The sequence below is a fragment of the Grammomys surdaster genome, unplaced genomic scaffold (genome assembly GCF_004785775.1).
Source record: "Grammomys surdaster isolate TR1022 unplaced genomic scaffold, NIH_TR_1.0 125979, whole genome shotgun sequence".
NCBI classification, from domain to species: Eukaryota; Metazoa; Chordata; class Mammalia; order Rodentia; family Muridae; genus Grammomys; species Grammomys surdaster.
In genome coordinates this window covers 5,135,969-5,154,083 of record NW_021620795.1, presented here as the reverse complement: position 1 = coordinate 5,154,083, position 18,115 = coordinate 5,135,969, and the positions used below count along the sequence as shown (strand labels likewise).

The window sequence follows — 18,115 nt, the reverse complement described above, 5'->3', positions numbered from 1 at the left end:
AAAAAAACTTTCTTCTCGGGGGCAGGGTAGCATTTAAAAAAAAAAACTGCTGTCTATATTTGTCTAGTTGGATTTCAGAATGGAATCATCACTAGAGAAGATTTCATTTGAAACTGATTATATCTACTCTTGAGATAGTTTATACACTTGCATAGGACCAAATACCCTGGTTCTGAGACAGCACAGAGAGATTCCCTGTCTCTGCAGTACGTCGGTTATGTGGAATTCTACATATGGAGTAAAATGAGCGAGAAGAACCTACCCAGTCATGGTCTTCAGGAACATCACTGAGTGGGGAAAAAAAGCCAGTTGTAGAAATATGGTATACTTTATGCTTAAAAAGATCAGAAAATATACCAGTGGCCTGTTTCTCTAGGTGTATGTTTGTCTGTGGATTTTAATCTATAGTGAAAGTGCCAGACAGGTAGGTACCAAGGTCAGTTGCTGTCTAGGGAGAGGATAGAAACTAGAAGGAACACTCTTACTTGAAAAAACTCAAACAATATATTGAAGGTTTAACAAGATAACAGATAGATTAGTTTCATTGTGAGCTGGGCCTTTCTAGGCCCTAAGGTGGGAGTTAGCAGTAGCCGAGGAGCTTGGGCAGAACAGCTGTGGTCTGAGGCTTCTGCCTGCTGTCTGACTCCACCTTCATCTTCTCAGATCCTGACAGGCGAAGACTGGAATGCGGTAATGTATGATGGCATCATGGCCTATGGAGGCCCATCCTCTTCCGGAATGATTGTCTGTATCTACTTCATCATCCTTTTCATCTGTGGTAACTGTATCCTTTGGACCCACCAGGACTATGTGGTTACCATCACTGTCTCGTTTCTTCTGACTCTCCCTGTGTTTGTGGTGGTGACGGAAGCAGCTGTAGGCTAAGGAATGCCTTTCCCTAGTTAGCTCCATGCCGGCTTTTTATTCACATGGCAGATGGGAGCCATGTAGATGAGTCACGCCTGGGGATAGCAGTGCTTAAACCGGAACCGGTAGATAATGAGTGTAGTGTCATGTGTGTATACAGGACAAGCAGGGAAGCCTGAAGATTATGTTGTCATCACCAGGAGGCTAGGGCTACATCCGTGTCTCCCCAGGAGCAGTGAGGAGCCACTGATGGTTTGTCCAAGTCTTGCTTTGCTCACCTGTCTATACCATGCTGTGCATCTTTCCTCTGACATGTTGGATTCCTCTTCCCTGCTGAGACTCCTGCAGTCGGCTGCTGGGAGCTATTTTATTCACCGCCACCAGCCCCCACTTCAAGTCTTGTAATATTTGCCTGTTGTGTCTGTTTTAACTCCGGCTCCTCCATGCCTAACACAAGACCTACCATTCGAAGAGTCTTTGTAATGTAACTGGTGAATGAGCATGAGTACAGACACAAAGACCTCATGCTCTCCACACTTCTGATTTTAAAAGTCCAACTATGAGTGGCTCCCTAACGGTGCAGACCCCTGGAGCTCATCCCTCCCAGTGTTCTTTAGTGCTTTTGGTGAACTTTCTTCAGTGTAGAAAGCCTAGTGCTAGCCTGCTCTGTTGTCCTTAGAGACAGTGTTTAATGCTGTGAGATTTCTGGGAAAACTCAATCTTAGCATGTCCACCACATCTCTTGAGTCCCTGGGCTCAATTCTAGTACCCTGTCCTCCAGAGAGATCCTCTACTCTTTTCTCCCTACTTAGAGATGAGCTCACTGACCTCTGAATCCCCCTCAGATTTTATTCGTGTCTGTTGGCTAAGTGTGGAGTCCACTGTCCACTGGAACTTTGGTGGATGCCTCCCCCAACTAGATGACAGCTTCATAAGCCTGGAGTCTCCTTTTCTGTGTTTGAATGTTTCCTGGTAAGAGGGTGCATAGTGGCCCCTGGGGACATTTGTCAAGTAGATGGTTTTCCTCTTCTGTTCTCCTCCTGACTGACTATAGTTGCACTGAGTGCTAGGATTAAGACTGCAGACTGCTCCCTGCCATTCCTCCTTGTTGAAGCTCTCTGTAGCATATGCCACCATATGAAAGCCTTTAAGAGCTGCTTATGTTTCCTGTCTCCAGCTGGAAGTTATACTGCATTGTGTCTTGTGTCCTCTTATATCCCCAGTACCCAGCAGGGGCTGGCCTGCCCAAGGTGCTCTGTAGATATTTCTGAATGAATCCACAGAATGCCCCTGTTCAAGAAGTCTGGGCCATGCCTCTGAATGCTGGTAGCAAACTGATCCAGATTTGACTCAACTTTGCACAAGTTTACTGTCGTTGCAAGGCTGGAGATGGGATTATTTCCTCATGGGGTCCATTGAGAGACATGCTTGACACAGCTGTCCCCAGTGCTGACAGCTGTCCCAGTCACCATTGCAAAGCCTCTCAGAGGAGTTTCTGGGTTTCCTATGCTGTCAGATGGTTTCTCCAAGTGTTGATGTAACTCACCCAGGTGTCTGTCGTTTTGAAAGTCTTGACTAGAATTAGACACAATCTTGTTGTGTTCCCCTCACAACAATATTGCTATTAGGCCCTTGGTAACTTTCACTGATGGGTGTGCACAGCATCCCACCTGGAAGTTTCTAATACACAGAGCACACAGGGTCACCGTCTGCTGCTGCTCGCCCATGGCCCTGCTGTAGGCTGAGCATCAGGCTTAGGAGAACAACTATAAAACACGGATTCCCCTCAGATCCCTGGACTTCTTGGTGTTCATAAATAGCAAGTAAGGAAGTAACCACATCTCTTGACTTGATACTCTTGTTAAGAAAACATTTTTTTAAAAATTCTAGAAGACATCACAAGCGATGTTATCATTTTTAAAACATAAAAGCTTATTTACCTGATACATTGCCACTTACAAAAACCATGTTCAGCCATAGTCTAGCCACAGTGGGGCCTTCAGAACACAGCCTGGCCTTCTCTGGCAGAGATCTAGCTTGTCATTTATAGCAGGTATCTGTGGAGCAAAGAATAGGCTCTGGCAGCCATGTTAGAGGAGGAAGCCTCCTACTATATTAAGAAATGAGATCTTCAGGTCGATCATTCGTGGCCTTTGAAGGCATCTGGTTTGCCATGAAATCACGTGTGCTTTCAAAGAAAACGAAACACAGTGTGCTTCGTGAGTGTATAGCAGTATTCAAGCAAGGTGATGATGAAATTGTACATTTCCATGGATCTCTGTGGATATTCAGGAGACCCTACATAGGTTTCTGTGCTTTTCACTTGCTTTTTAAAGTGGGATTTTTACCAAGTTCTCCAGTTGTACCAAGTTGAGTACCATGCTAAGGACAGTCACCCACTCCTAGCCTATGTGAGCAGAGGAGCATGACGCCGGCATTATCAACTATGTGTAGTTGCATTTAAAACATGTTGTACCCTTAAGATTTTCAAACTAGATATCCTGCTGAACGTCTTCTTGGCCATTGCCGTAGACAATTTGGCTGATGCTGAAAGTCTGAACACTGCTCAGAAAGAGGAAGCTGAAGAAAAGGAGAGGAAAAAAATTGCCAGGTAACCTCATGTTCACGGAGGCATTTGCTCAGAGATGCTAGGAGTGCCCAGCCATCTGTCCTGAGGGTTGCTGGGGACACAGACATGCTTCCCAAGAGCTCAGGCCCCTTACTGCTTCTTTGCAGTGATTATAGGTGACCATGTGGTACCAGCTAAAGAGAAGGGACTCTTGGCTAGGAGCCAAGCCCTTGGCTTTCATCCTCAGAGCAAGAATGGAAGTCACACATCCCTGTGCTTAAAGAATCACTGCAGTTAATTTTAGTGTCATAAATTAAGTGATGCATTCAATGCTGATTAGCTCCTAGCTGAGAATTTTAATGAGGTGATCTGTGTGACTCAGGGCTTCATTGCATGAGGTGAACAGGAAGCCCTGAGTTTGGGTTACACTGTACTCTTGACATGAGTGTTTCCAGTTGGATTCTGGTTCTTCATCTATCACAGTTGCTTCAGAACCCTGGTTAGCACTTGAATGCATAACATTGGTTTCTTGTGTTCTTTTCTCTATAGAAAAGAAAGCCTAGAAAACAAAAAGAACAACAAACCAGAAGTCAACCAGATAGCCAACAGTGACAACAAGGTATTTTTTTTTCCAAAATAACTCCTCTTTGTTTCAAAATGATTCTGTTGTGGTGTGTCTCCCTCGCTGTGTCACTTATACTGTAAAAGTGTCTTGAGTGTGATATTTTGCTGTGAAAAATAGAGCCTACCATATAGACAGGGGATTCTGGTTGAGTTAGCCAAGGAGCTGATTAACCAACATTTCACCATAGGATGTGGCTATTTGAGTGATGGAATGTTCGCTTGTTTTAAGTTGTAACTATGTGGTCAGGCATAACCTATGGTCACAGCTATGTTAGTATCTTCTTAGTGGGTATTAAAATCAGGGGTTTTAGTAGACCATCTCTGTTCCCAGAGATGACTGAAGAGTCCAGGTGGTCTAGGGAGCTTCAAGGCTGCACCAGCAGGCTTAATCATACCTATGACAGCTCTGGATGTTTCTGTGATATGTTTGTTCATTGAATTGATAAATGCTGAGAGGCAGTTGCATGGCAAGCACTAGACACTAGGCACTCCATCTCCATGGGGTTCACAGTCTAGTTGAGAGACAAGAATCTAAATGTGGTTATCACACAGTGTGTGTGCCTGCCCTGGGATGGCAGTATCCAGCACCCACTCACCATGACCTGAGTGGCTTATCTCTTGCCTTCTGGATGAAGGAGAATCTCCATTTACTATCTCTGCATGGATGCACATGTGTGTGCATGTGTGTGTAAGAGCCTTCATGATGCTGAATGGCAGGCTTGTCCTCTCTGGCTTTGGCCTTCTGAAGTAGATCAAGTCAGCCTTCCATCTCTGTTTTCCTAGGTTACAATTGATGATTATCAGGAAGAGGCTGAAGATAAGGACCCTTACCCACCCTGTGATGTGCCAGGTATATGGGTCCCAGAGGCCCAGAAGAACTCTCAGTTTGATATGGAGGGGAGGGTGCCACCCAGCTAAGGCCACCAAGGCTGTAGGCCCCATTGTCTTGTGTCAGGAGCCATAATGGGACAAGCTAATAATTAGCAGGTGATCATCCTGAAATGCTTACCTTGGATTACTATATAATCTGTGACAAGTGAGGCCTTATCCAGCAAGGCTGTGAGGGACTTATTTTAGGAAAGATTCCTGCTATTAATATGCTTTTCCTATTATTATTATTAAACATATGTAACAATCACTAAGCAATAGCACACTCCTTTGGAGCAGATTTCTGCAGATCCACGAAGATGTACTGTCTTGTAGTGATGCTATATAGACAAATAGATGACTTCTTAAGTCTTAATGATGATCCTATAAGAATTCCTAAAATTGTATCAATGATTATTAAGCTCTTTTATAGTGGGACTACTATTAGGTCCCTTTCTGATAGTCAAAACTGCAATGAGAACTCTGCCAGTCTCCCGAGTGTCATCAGTTAATTGCCCTTAGATAGTAACCAGACTTTCTCCTGCTCAGAGCACATTCCAATGAGGTTGTAAAACAATTAACCAAGGGTCACTAAAAGGGAACTCACGATTTATTATAGGTGCTAGGACAGAAGAGAAAATATTCCCTGGGTTTATCTATACAAAACTTCACTAATTTCTTGTTATAGTTTTAAACCTTCAATGAACCTGTGGAGCTAGACAGGTGATGGATGTTTAGCCAGATAATTACCCCTAATGGCTATGCATGTAAACATTCTCTGTTGTAAACTTCTATTTCAATTTATGATTTGAATTTTGGTGTGAACTTGTGATGAAATTTGTAACATGTGACCATGTACTCTGTAAGATGTATAAGTACTGAGGACAAAGGGATGATAGATATAGAATAGAAGATAGAATAGAGATAGAATAGAGTTTTTCTCTTTTCCCAGATAAAAGTTTCCCCCACCCCACCCCACCCCACCCCCTCCACTTAGGCCCTTTCGGCTTTTCCCCTTAGATAGCTTTCAGAGGAAACTTTTAACAACTTAGTAATAAATGCTATAACCACATCTTTAAGTGTCTTTTTCTTCCTGCAACCTCAGACTATCAGGCATAAATTAGAGCCCAGCAGATCCTGCTGAGATAGAACAAAGGCCACATTGCCTAATCCTCTGCTGTTTGGCTACAGGTGTTAATCACTTAAGCCAGCAGTCTTTTACCCTCAGAAGTTTTTAGAACTTTTTAGAAGTTATCATCAGCATTTCAGTACAGGTCAGAGAACCAGAAAGCCCTGAGACTCTCAGACTTTAAAGCCATCACCAGAGTCCTACTCTGTGCCCCTGTCACTACCCTCTCCTAGCCGGGAGGCTCCCAGCAGTCTTGGAGGGCAGTTGGCTCTGTGCTTCCCTGAAGTCACAGACAGCACAGATGAACTCAAATTCCAGGAGGCAAAGGAGGAAGATGGACAGACAGGCTTAGCTTTTGCTAGAACAATAGCTATGGGATGTCGAAGCCCAAAGGCAAGCATATCTGTGACTCAAAATCCAAGTTTTTCAGACTAAAACTGAGCAAGGGGGTTGTAGGGAAACAGCCAGATGCTGGGATTGGCAATGAGAGTCTCTCCTATGACTGCAGCCATATTGTGCCCCGGAAGATGCCTCCTTCAGGAGCATGTCCCCACCCCCATGCACATGGAGCCTATAATCTGAATGAAAAGAGAGGTTGTTTTAGTTGGTGGAAGCGGGAGGATGTTGTTAAATTTTAAGTCACATTTTAATGCGAAGTTGAGAACAATCATTTAAACCCATATGCAATCTTTCACGCCTATAAAAGATGTTCCATTTAAAGTAGGTGAAGAGGAAGAGGAGGAGGAAGAGGATGAGCCCGAAGTTCCTGCTGGTCCCCGTCCTCGGAGAATCTCAGAGCTGAACATGAAGGAGAAAATTGCACCCATCCCCGAAGGAAGTGCGTTCTTCATTCTTAGCAAGACCAACCCGTAAGTACCCTCTTCCTAATCCCTTTGCTGTTGTCTCTCTCCAGTGACTCTTAAGGGTGTTGGGGGTGGAGTAAAGAAAAGTAGTACACAACCTGCTTCTGATCCTGAATGTTCCCGGACCTACAGGGCCCCTTAAAACTCTCCTCCGCCTCCTTGCCTTTGCCAATCATTCAGCCCTGAGGAAGTGTCCCGTTCCCTTGCGGGTACAACAGAGTCCAGGGGGAAGCCTGCTCTAGAATCCCTGCCCTCACAGATGCTGCATGGTAACAACTACAGAAGAGTGTCTAGCTCAGTAAGACATTCTGGGAGGGCCCGTGGCTCTCCTGTTGTGTACGCGGGTACACTGGCCACACTAGGACCCTTTCTTCACACATGGATCTTGTCTTAAGACACTCCATGGAATGTGAATTCTGCAAGCAGAGTCTGCATGTCATCTTCATTTTCAGGTCCCCTTTAGGAGCTCTTCTTCCCCCTGTTGAGTTTTATGGTATCGCTCACGGTGCTTTATATGCTATAAGCATTTGATTTAGCACGATGATACTGTGCTTAAAATAGCATTCCTCATATTAAAATGATAAGGTGCTTACCAGGAACATGGTAATGACTCACAGACTGTGAGAGGAAGAAGTCTGTTTACTAGCTGGTTTCTAGGTTTAAATCATCTGGGATTAAGTGAGCTGCCAGGGGGACGGGCAGCTCCTGGGAAGGTTTCTAGAAGAACTGCAGAAGTAGTTCTTGGCTGTCAGAGAGGAGCACTGTATAATTCACAGGCTCCAGGGAGACTCAGGTGGGAAGCAAGGCAGGCTGGAGGCCATGAAACATGACAGTTTCATGATCTTTTACAAGATTAATTTGTTGGTACTGTGAGCGAATGACAGAAGAACACATGTGCCACCCTGTACAGAGAGGCTAGCAGCAACTTTATGGGTTTGGTTATTGATTCTGGAGTTGTCAGGCTTCATATAAATCTTTACCTGCTGGGTGATCTGGCCAACACTGATGATCTTTCTATAGTTCCTTACTGAACATCCTTAAAAAACAAACAAACAAACAAAACCTGAAAAGGCTGTGAACTGTTACTGATGCCTGCAGTTCATGGCATGTATATGAGTATGGAAGGAATGGGTCCGTTTTCCCAGAAGTCAAGAGCATTCCTGCCCCCAGACCCAGCTACTGCAGTACAAGCCTTCCAGGAAGTACACAACACTGAGAAACCATAAGATGTGAGATCTGGACTGAGGGGTCACCATCATATAAAGGTGACTCCTTGTTTTGAAAATGAAAAGGTATTTTTCCAAAGACAAACCCCATCCATATTCTTTAGTTCAAGCAATGATAGCAGCCAACCAAAGAAAACTTTTTAATCTGAATATTGAGAATAAGGATGCTGTAACCCAGCCCCATGGGACCTTGGGAGGTTCTGATAGGCCCTGGGAGCCATCATGAAAGACTTGGATCTGGTTGAAAGACACAGTGATCCTCCTTGCTTCCAGGGTTTCAAGATTCAGTAAGAAGCCCATCACATGACACGATGAGATCCTTGCATGTGAACAAACGACAAGGCAAAGTTTCCGTTGGCTTCTAAGGACTACTTGTTGTAGACCGACTGTTGAATAAGAATATGAGCCACTTTATGGGCTCAGTGGGTAAAGGTGCTTGCCACCAAGCCTGACAGCTCACGTTTGATCCTTTCATATGGGCCCATGTGAACAGAGAGAACTGACTCTCAAAAGTTGCCTTTTGTCCACTGTGGCCTGTGTGCTTACACACACACACACACACACACACACACACACACACACACACACACACGAGGGAGAGGGAGAAAGACAGAATAAACGAAAGTCATAAGTGTGCTAAGAGTAGGACGTTTATAACAAACTTTCCAGACAGCCAGAGATTTCACCAACTCTCACTTATTACAGGTCATGTTTGTAAACAGCTGCTCAGCAGACAAAGACAGGAATGTGTCCCATTTTTTGTGTCAAAATCTTTGGTCAGATTAAATTTGACAGCCTTTAGTAAAGCACAGAACGATTCACAGAGGAGCAGCCCCGAGAGCAGAAGGCAAGCCGTTCCGTGAGGTGCAGCATGGGGAGAGCATCATGGACAGAACTCTGGAACGGGGGAGAAGCAGCCTGTCTGCCTGCAGCACCACCTGGGCCTAACTTGAGCGTGGTTTTGTTGGTTGGCAGCCAGTGATTGGCTGGGGCTTAGCCATTTGTTACAGCATTGCCTTCCTAAGTTAGGCCTCCAGTTAATAGCTGGGTTGTAGTTTGTAGTATAGTTACTCAAGGGACTTAATTTGGCCCAGTTTCCTTTCATGAGTCAGGTTTTATGCTGCAGTAGGAAACATTAGGGATAGACATGTCTAGATTTGAAACCTACCCCTGCTTCTTAGTAGCTTTGTTACCTTAGCATTCCTTCATAGCCGTGAACCTCAGATTCCTCATATTTTAAAATTATTTTTATGTGTATGAGTGTTTTGCTTGCATATATGTCTGTACTACATATTGCAATGCCAAAAGAGGCCAGAAGAGAGCATTGCATCCCCTGGGACTGGAGTTATAGAAGGTTTGTGAGTCCTTGTATAGATGCTAAGAACTGAGTCCAGGTCCTCTGAAAGAGCAGCCAGTGTTCTTAACCACTGAGCCATCTCTCCATTACCACTCCCAGCTTCCATCTTTCGGAGGGACAGTAAACCATGTGTAAGGACTGAATGGAATGGTCTCTATAGAGTTCCCAGCACAAAGCTGCTCACACCACAGTCTGGCCGTAGGCTTCGTGGGGCAAATTGTGGGCCATATTATTTATCCCAGGTGGAAAACAAGAACAACGTAGACTCTGGCCAGTCTCTCCCTGTTGTCTTCCGATAAAGCCTCACACCTTGGAGGACTCCAGCAGGCTCGGGCCCTTGTCTGCGACATGGTCCATCTGGTGTTTTTCTCCACAGGATCCGTGTGGGTTGCCACAAGCTCATTAACCACCACATCTTCACCAACCTTATCCTGGTCTTCATCATGCTGAGCAGTGCCGCCCTGGCCGCAGAGGATCCCATCCGTAGCCACTCATTCCGCAACACCGTAAGCCTCTGAGAGAGGGGATGAGAGAGGTGGGAGTATCCTGGGGCTCAGCCCCAGCCTGCCTGTGTCAGAGAACATCTGTACATCAGGCCCAAGCATGGGCGGCTGGGACTAGAGCTTCCCATGTTCACTGTATGTGGTACCAGGGATTGCTTTCTCTGGACAAAGCAAATGGAGATGCTTAATTAGAAGCCTCTGTAATGTTGTTGCTGTCTTCAAGGACTTCTTTGCTCTTTTCTTCTTACTTTGGAGTTTCCCGTTCCCTATTAGAGGCACACTGATAGCTCTTTAGAGTCTGAACGGGAGAAGATGAACTTGCTCCAGCATATGTAGGTCCAGGAACTCTGACCTTGAGCTAGTGAAAGCTCCCTTTTTTATGTGTAATTTACATAAAGCCACTCAGCTACTCCACTGATGAGAGACACAGGTCAGGAAAAAGACGTGAGACCAAGTTGAGAGGAGTAAAAGGCAGTGGTTAAATTTGTGATTATTCACCCATCATCACATCTTAAGGAGAATGTCACGGTTGTATCTGTTAGAAGACACTTGCTTCTAAATGAGTCTTTGCTTCAGAATCTCTTCCCTAGCAGTTCATCTAACTCGCCACTGAGAAAATGCCAAAGACATATTCAGACAGCCATGGGCCCATTGGCTATCACACCTGGGTCTTAAAAGACGGTGTCAGGTGGCTACCAAGGCACTGCCCAGGAGAGGCAGCTTGAGCACAGGCTATCAGATGTGGCTACCTCTTTTGCCAGCAGATCAGTGTCCCGGTTTTGTCTAAGTAACCATGCCTTCACGTTATAGCTCCCCATTTCCAGTTCCTGGCAAACCTATTGACGAAAGGATGCTCTCAGGAGACTGTGGAAGGGACTTTCCCTTTGGCTCAGGTGGTGTCCCTGTAAAGATGAAGACAGTGAGCCTGCCTCAGGCCATCCTCACAGACTCAGCTTTGATTAGAGATCCTCAAAGCCATCTTCATTTAGCATTTAAATGGAGTGGACACCTGTCTGTCATTGAGCTCCATCATAAAAATGAAGCCTGGGGCAGGAGTGTGTTTAGAGACAAATCATGTTGTCACAGGTCAGGCTAGTGCAGGTTAAGTGTCCATGAAGAGCTAATTTGTTTCTTCTTGTCATGGGCTCTTTCCCAGTGTTCACGTCCTTGTTTTTCCTTGTCTTTTGCATGTGTGCTGCTGTATAACACTGCAGTGTTTCATTTTAGTAGTAGCTGAGTTTCTAGTGACAAGGGAAATAGAGGCTGCATGAGGAAAGTACTTATGTCTAAGAACTTGAACTGGCCTCTGGGTACCATGTAATTGTGGCTGCCAGGTACTTTGAGTGTGGGAAGAGAGGATGAGGGAAAGGTGGGGGTAGGGGGCTGATAGTTGACTAGAAAATACACAGGTAGGCAAAGCTGCCCTAGCATTTTCTAGGAGCCCAGAAATGGGAAGTTTGGGAAATGGTTATCTCTGAGGAGAGCTCCCCTACTTCCGTGGAAGAGAGGCACAGGTCCCCCTTCTGTGGAGGAGAGGCAATGCATGCTCCAGTGGTGGCTTCTACCAAGGAGACAACAAAGCCCTCAGACTCTGGACTATACTCACCAGATTCTTTGTGTGTGACTGACTTTGTGGCCTAAGCAGATGCCCCTGCCCTAACATGCTAGGCCAAATGGTCTCTATAGTCCTTTCAACATAGATATCTTCATTTCTTTCAAAATCATATATGGGCTGGTAAGATAGGTCAGGAGGGAAAGGTACTTGCCACCATGGCTGACCACCTGAGCTTACTTCCTGGGACTCAGATGGTAGAAGAAAAGAACTGATAGCTAAAAGTTGTCCTCTGACCTTTGTATGTATACTGTGGTATATGCATGTGTCATAGATGATAGATAGATAGATAGATAGATAGATAGATAGATAGATAGATAGATAGATAGACAGATGGAAGGATGCAATAAAGCACAGCATAACATATCTATGAGATCAGCACCCAGGACAGGCTTGTATACTGGTAGTCTTGGCTGCTGTCTTTCTGGTTGAGAGTCATAGGGTTATCAGCACATTATTAAGGTTCCTGTTCCTGGACCTCTTGCCCTAATTCTGAGTCTTCATGGCTCTGAAAGAAACCAAGAACCTGCATCAGGAGCTCAGAAGATTTTTTAGATAATAGGTGACATTTTCAGGAATGCTGATAGAGCAGCCCATCCTAAAAATTGGAATTCTACATCAGTATATTCTTTGTATGGATCCAGAATGGCAGAGATCAGCCTTGAGAGAGAGCAGAGTTTATGGAGTCTGGCAGAAGGAAGACACTAAGTACAAACCATATTCACAGACTGAGCCATTCCAGCATGTGTGGGTGGGCTAGGGGGATCGCCTGATGATTACATTGTCTGGGGTCCACAGGAACACAGGAAACTTTCTGACTTCTTTTGATGCCATTAGCATTTTTATTTATGTTTTAAAAATTAAAAATGGTAGCCGAATTGTGCTGGGAATCGATCCTCGGGGCGTCGTGCTCGGCTGGCACCCTCAACTCCATCACTGGCATTGCTAATCACATTTCTTCACCAATATGAGGCACAGATAGATGGCAGTGCATTTCATTCAGCCAAGTTCGAAACTGCAAAATATGTGTGAGTCTCATTTGTCAGGGGCTACAACCCAATGGTAGCCCATGCAGTAGGAAGGTTATTAACACAAGACTTTCAGAAACAATCCCCTATGGGCCATGATAGGAGTCTGGGAAGCCAGTCAGCCCAAGTGAGTAAAGGAAGCAAGGCTCCCCAGCATTCCTTGGAGGTTACAAAGACGACCTTTGGGTGGGGGGGATGGGTCCTTTTGAGTGTCTCAGCTCTCCCATGGGAGTAGCAGGGTTGTCCTGCCTGGGAGAAGGTCCTCTGGACGTGAGTTGGGGGTTCTGCTTTTGGGCAAGCAAGGATCTCTGCCACAGCTTGTCTGTGTGCTTGTGCTGACTGCCGTGTGTTGTGCCTTGCTCTGACTGCCGCATGTTGTGCCTTGCAGATACTGGGCTACTTTGACTATGCCTTCACAGCCATCTTTACGGTTGAAATCCTGTTAAAGGTAACATATTTCTCCTTGACTCCCTCTGCTATGTAGCCACAGCAGTAATGGTTGCACTCTTTGCTTCCCTTCCAGATACTAGGTTATGCGGACTATGTCTTCACGGGTACTTTTGCTTTTGAGATCATTTTAAAGGTAACAGGCCGGCCAGCCCTCTGACCTTGGCCCCTCCCGTGCTTGAAGCACAGGAGAGATGCGTGAAGTGCTTTGAGCTTTTTTTTTCTTCTGTGATCAAGCTGAACTTTTTTAAACTATAGGATTTTTTTTTTCACCTGTGACCATTCCAACATGTTTTTGCAGTTTTTCTTTAACTTTGAGTGCATGCAGGAGCTACGTTGACTTTGCATTCTAGTTGGAATTGCATTTTGTTCTTAAAAAAAAAAAATCCTCTGAAATCGGTTCACTAATAATGGGTATAGCACTCTGTGTAAATGTCCTTCTGCCCTTCTTGACATCAGAGTGAGAAGAAAAGCACCTCTGAGGTGATAGGAGCCACTGACTCCTTGCTCCTGGGACTACACTGTGGTTTTGGTGTCCTTAAATAGTAACCTACTTCTCTCTTGCAATGGGTCTTGCAAGATAAGCTGGGTCTGCTTGTGTGGAGATGTTCTGTGTCTCTTTCAATGGGATGGGCTTACATTTGCACAGACCAAGGTGTGCCTGAATGTACTGCCCACGCATGGCCTACCAGATGGTGTCACTGTCTGTGCTGTGTCCCAGCTGTGAGCACCCCATGGGGGAGTTCCTTCCTAGATGCTCAGAGGTTTGGAGACATAGCAGTGGTCCAGGAGCCTCCAGAAGTTAGGTCTTCTGATACTGTTGTTACAGCCAACTCCTCGTGGGAAGAAACTGGGAATAAAGAGTTTTAACTACAGTTGTCTTTAAAGTATTTTGAGGTTTATGTGTATACATCTAAAAAACTAAAAAGTACTTTATGTTTGACAACTAGGGACTTGGGCTCCTCACAAAAGCTTTCATTGACAAAACCTCAATTAAAGAGGACAGAGAGTGGCCCCTTTGTGTCACTGATGTTGATAATGAGTTCAAAACCACCCTCCCCAAATATGTTTAACTCTGTTTAAAATCTTGGAAAAGTTTGGGTTTTCTTGCCTAAGTGTAGGCCTGTGGGTTAGCTCCCTCTACACCTGGGCTGAGCAGAGCAGTGGCCAAGGCTTATGGCCCTGTGGTAAAAACCCTGCACGAAATGTGCAGAGTCTCTGCTCCAGGTTCTTGTTTTTGCCATTTGCTGCCTCTCCTTCAAGCTGAAGTAAGGAGTGTGTTTGACAGAGCCATTAGCCTGGTTGATTGAGGTTCTGCTTTATTGTCTGCCTTTTTGAACTGTTACTCATTCGTGGGCTTTGGGACAAATAAAATCCTGTGTTATTTAACACTGTATTTTTCCCATCAGAGAACTTTCTTATTGAACTCTTCCTATCATCAGCAGAAACATCACTAGAGCACCCACTATATGTGCTCCTGTTAAACAAGGTGTCTAGTGAGAACAAGAGTAGCTTAGTTGTAACATCACCCAACAGCCTCCTTGCCATACCTAATGCTTGTGGAGTAACCAGACTCGGAAGAGCTGGGAACGGGAAAGCCATTAACACTGTAGCAGCCAAGTTAAGGAGGAAAGTACACCAGGAGTGCTGGAGCCAAGCAATGCCACCAGCTCCTACTGAGAAGGTTTAAAGAAAACGCTATATGCTCTGTGGCTTTAGAGCAACCAGGCCAGCTCCGTATAGGTAAGCTCGGGTGTGAGGCAGTGAAGGCCTTCTCTCAAGCATAGTCATGAGCAGACCCTCACTACTCGGGCTTTTTGGACATGCCAGAGTTCTGTTCTCATTTGAATAAACTCTTGCCTACAATCAGCTGCCTCTTTCCATCTTTGCTGAAGGAAGTTAAGCAGTCACTCAGCCGTGCTGGTGGTGTACATCTGTCTTCCTCATATGCAGCCATTAATGAAGTCATACTTCTGTCAAGAGTTTGGGAAGAGCCCAGGTTTTTGCTCAGTTGGTTCTAAACCCTGGAGGGGAGGAGAGAGAGTAAACACTACATGATTCTGTTTACAGATGACAACTTTTGGAGCGTTCTTGCACAAAGGGGCTTTTTGCAGGAACTACTTCAATTTGCTGGACATGCTGGTCGTTGGGGTGTCTCTGGTATCGTTTGGGATTCAGTAAGTATTTATGTGTCCATAGAATGAGTTTACATAGGGAATTTAGGCCTAATTTGCTCAAGCTGGGCACTGTCTGGTGATTACAGCCAGAATGGCTTAATTTGCCCTGTGACAGAAAGTGCTGGGACAGTATGTGCTAGCTTTCAACAGCAGATGAAAGACAGCTTGACTAGGAGAGGTACAAATAGGGTTCTTCTCAGGTCTGGTCCAAGACATTGGGCATCCTCTCTCGGGGTGGCAGTTTTCTTTCACTGCAGGAAAAGCTTGGCCTTGGTGGTCTCTTGGCATCCCTTCCTCTCCCTGTGCTTGCAGGATACATGGCTGCAATGACCTTTGGGGCCACTTAAGAGTCTCTGGTGATGCTGTGCAGTCACCTGTGTTTGCATCTTCTGTGGCCTCATTTCACTTCCTGCTGGCCTGTAAGCGTCTGTGCTCTAGTGCTGTCCCTTGTATTCACACATGTACAGAAGCCCCTTAGCTATCAGAACCTGGGGAGAACTGTAAGCCAGGCACTGGGAAACCACTGAATTAGACCACTCTGGGAAGAAAGACAGTTTATTTGGGAATCAAACTTCTAGGCTGTCTCTGAGGTCAAGGGTCAGAGCAGGAGGCAGAGAACAGTGGCTTCAGGAAAAGCCTTGTCAGTTTTATGGAGACAGGTAGTGACAGGAGGGTGGGTGTGGGCCAGGGCAGCCTGAGAGTTAGCACAGGACTTTGATCTGTTGCAGGCTGTTTGGGTAGGTCAGGAGTTAGATGCCCATTGTCCAGTGACCATGGGGGTAGATAAAGGAAGTAGTGGCTTTTCCTGACTAAAACCTGTTCCCGAGGAGTGCTAAGTTTAGGTTTTTGTTTACCTGATACCAGTTCTTCTGCTTATCCAGTCAGAATCCAGCCTACTGTTTAGGACACTGTCACTCTGGCTGCTGCCTGGGAACAGAAGCTCTGAGCTCATTTCCTGGTAGAACCCCAGACTAGTCTCTTCACGGCTCTCAGCAACCTCCGAGCTGTCCACACTCTTTCCGGCTTCTCTTCTTTACACAGCCCTCCTGCCCCAGGCCTGTGCTCCAGCCACACCCAGACATCTGGGATGCTGAGGTTCAGCTGCCCTTGTATGCACTACTGCTGTGGCCCAAGCTCCTCTCCCTTCTGTCAGCTAACTCTTTGTTCCTTTGGGACTCACTTGATACCACCTCCCTGAGAGGCCTTCCCAGTTGTCCCTGAGGTCATACCACATCTTCCCCACCTTAGAGGGACATACTGCATTTCCCCCCCCCTACTCCCCAGGTGTGTGTGCTCATCTCTCCTACCAGATTTAGCTACTTGGAGGCCAGAAAAGCCCTGGCACCAAAGCACAGGTCCCCAGACTTAAACACAGAAATCTAAATGTCAGGAGCCTAGTGTTTACATTAACATAACATTTGAAAAGTGTGCCATAAAGGCAACTGTGTATCTGAAGTAGGGGCTCTGACAGGTCCCTCAGGAGGCAGGAGGCCTGCTTTACGGCATGAAGGAGCAGAGAGACTCCACATAGTTGTGAAGTGTCTTTAAGAGATGGTCACATGAAGCAACTGATCTCAAGGCTCCCATCCAGCCAGAACACACGCCGCTTACTCTCTCATTTTGTCCCTCCCTAGATCCAGCGCCATCTCTGTTGTGAAGATTCTGAGGGTTTTGAGGGTCTTGAGGCCTCTCAGAGCAATAAACAGAGCAAAAGGACTTAAGGTATTGACCCTCTCCGTGGAATGGGGCTGGCTTGGGTTGGGGAGGGCTGCAGTTACTAACCGTTCTTATCTGGAGATGGGCTGAGGCCTGGTGGGTTTCAGAGTGGCTCAGCAGGTAAGAACACTTGCTGTGCCTTAGCCCAAGTGTCAGGACCCAAGTCAAATCCCAGACCCTGTTAAAAAACCACTGTGCTCTCACACACTGGAAACCCCAGCACTATCTGTGAGATGACTGAGAAAGGAAGGAGCTTCTGAGTGACTGTCCTTGCCCTGGGTTCAGCGTGACTGTCCTTGCCCCGGGTTCAGCGAGAGACCCCATCTTAAGAGTATAAAGTCGAGGCTGATATAGCAGGGCATGCAATGTCCTTTTCTGCTCTCCTCAAAGGACAGGCATGCTCATGAGAGCATGTACCCACATAACATGTATGTACACACATACACACAGCAGAAATTACTTTTGTTTTTTTGTTAATTAGAGATACTAGTCATTCTGATTGCAGTAATTATATTTGGTACTTCTTTATCAATAGTCTTTTTGTATGTTAAGTTGTAAATGTGCTCATACACAGTGTACACCAGGCTAGAGGGTTTACACTCTGTAAAGTCTTTCTGAGATGAGGATCTTGTGAGCTTATGTGCAGGAGGTTTTTCTTTCAACTAAAACAACTTCTTTGGAGAAAGCCCAAGGAAGGTGTTTTTGGGACCAATAGAATGGCTCAGTGGGTTAAGGCACTTGCCACTAAGCCTCATGACCTGAGTCTAATCCCCAGGACCCGTGTGGAAGAGAGAACCAGATCCTGTATGTTATCCTCTGCCTCTGCATTTACATGTGCACATTAACAAATGTAGTATAAGATTAAGAAAAATAAAATAAAAATAAAAGTGCACGTCAAATTGGCCACAGTACTCACACAGGAAAACTTGCCTCATGGGTAAATCCAGGGAGGAAAGTAGCAGCCTTCCATCCTCCTGGCCCCCTTCCTTCCACAGCATGTGGTCCAGTGTGTCTTTGTGGCCATCCGAACCATTGGCAACATCATGATCGTCACGACCCTGCTCCAGTTCATGTTTGCATGCATTGGGGTCCAGCTGTTCAAGGTAGGCGTGTGTCTCACTTGCCCAGGG

The 18,115-nt window shown here is 45.7% G+C and overlaps 1 protein-coding gene across 3 annotated transcripts in view; it reads left to right on the top strand.

The window, feature by feature from the left end:
* Cacna1d (calcium voltage-gated channel subunit alpha1 D) overlaps positions 1–18,115 on the top strand; it is a 303,098-nt gene that overhangs the window by 224,641 nt on the left and 60,342 nt on the right. For all 3 annotated transcript variants that reach the window (XM_028754108.1, XM_028754107.1, XM_028754110.1), the window contains 10 exons: positions 664–784; positions 3,364–3,478; positions 3,986–4,055; positions 4,844–4,910; positions 6,778–6,925; positions 9,879–10,008; positions 13,034–13,093; positions 15,163–15,269; positions 16,904–16,991; positions 17,981–18,088. In XM_028754108.1, the coding sequence (XP_028609941.1) occupies positions 664–784; positions 3,364–3,478; positions 3,986–4,055; positions 4,844–4,910; positions 6,778–6,925; positions 9,879–10,008; positions 13,034–13,093; positions 15,163–15,269; positions 16,904–16,991; positions 17,981–18,088 (1,014 nt within the window). The remainder of the gene's footprint in view (positions 1–663; positions 785–3,363; positions 3,479–3,985; positions 4,056–4,843; positions 4,911–6,777; positions 6,926–9,878; positions 10,009–13,033; positions 13,094–15,162; positions 15,270–16,903; positions 16,992–17,980; positions 18,089–18,115) is intronic.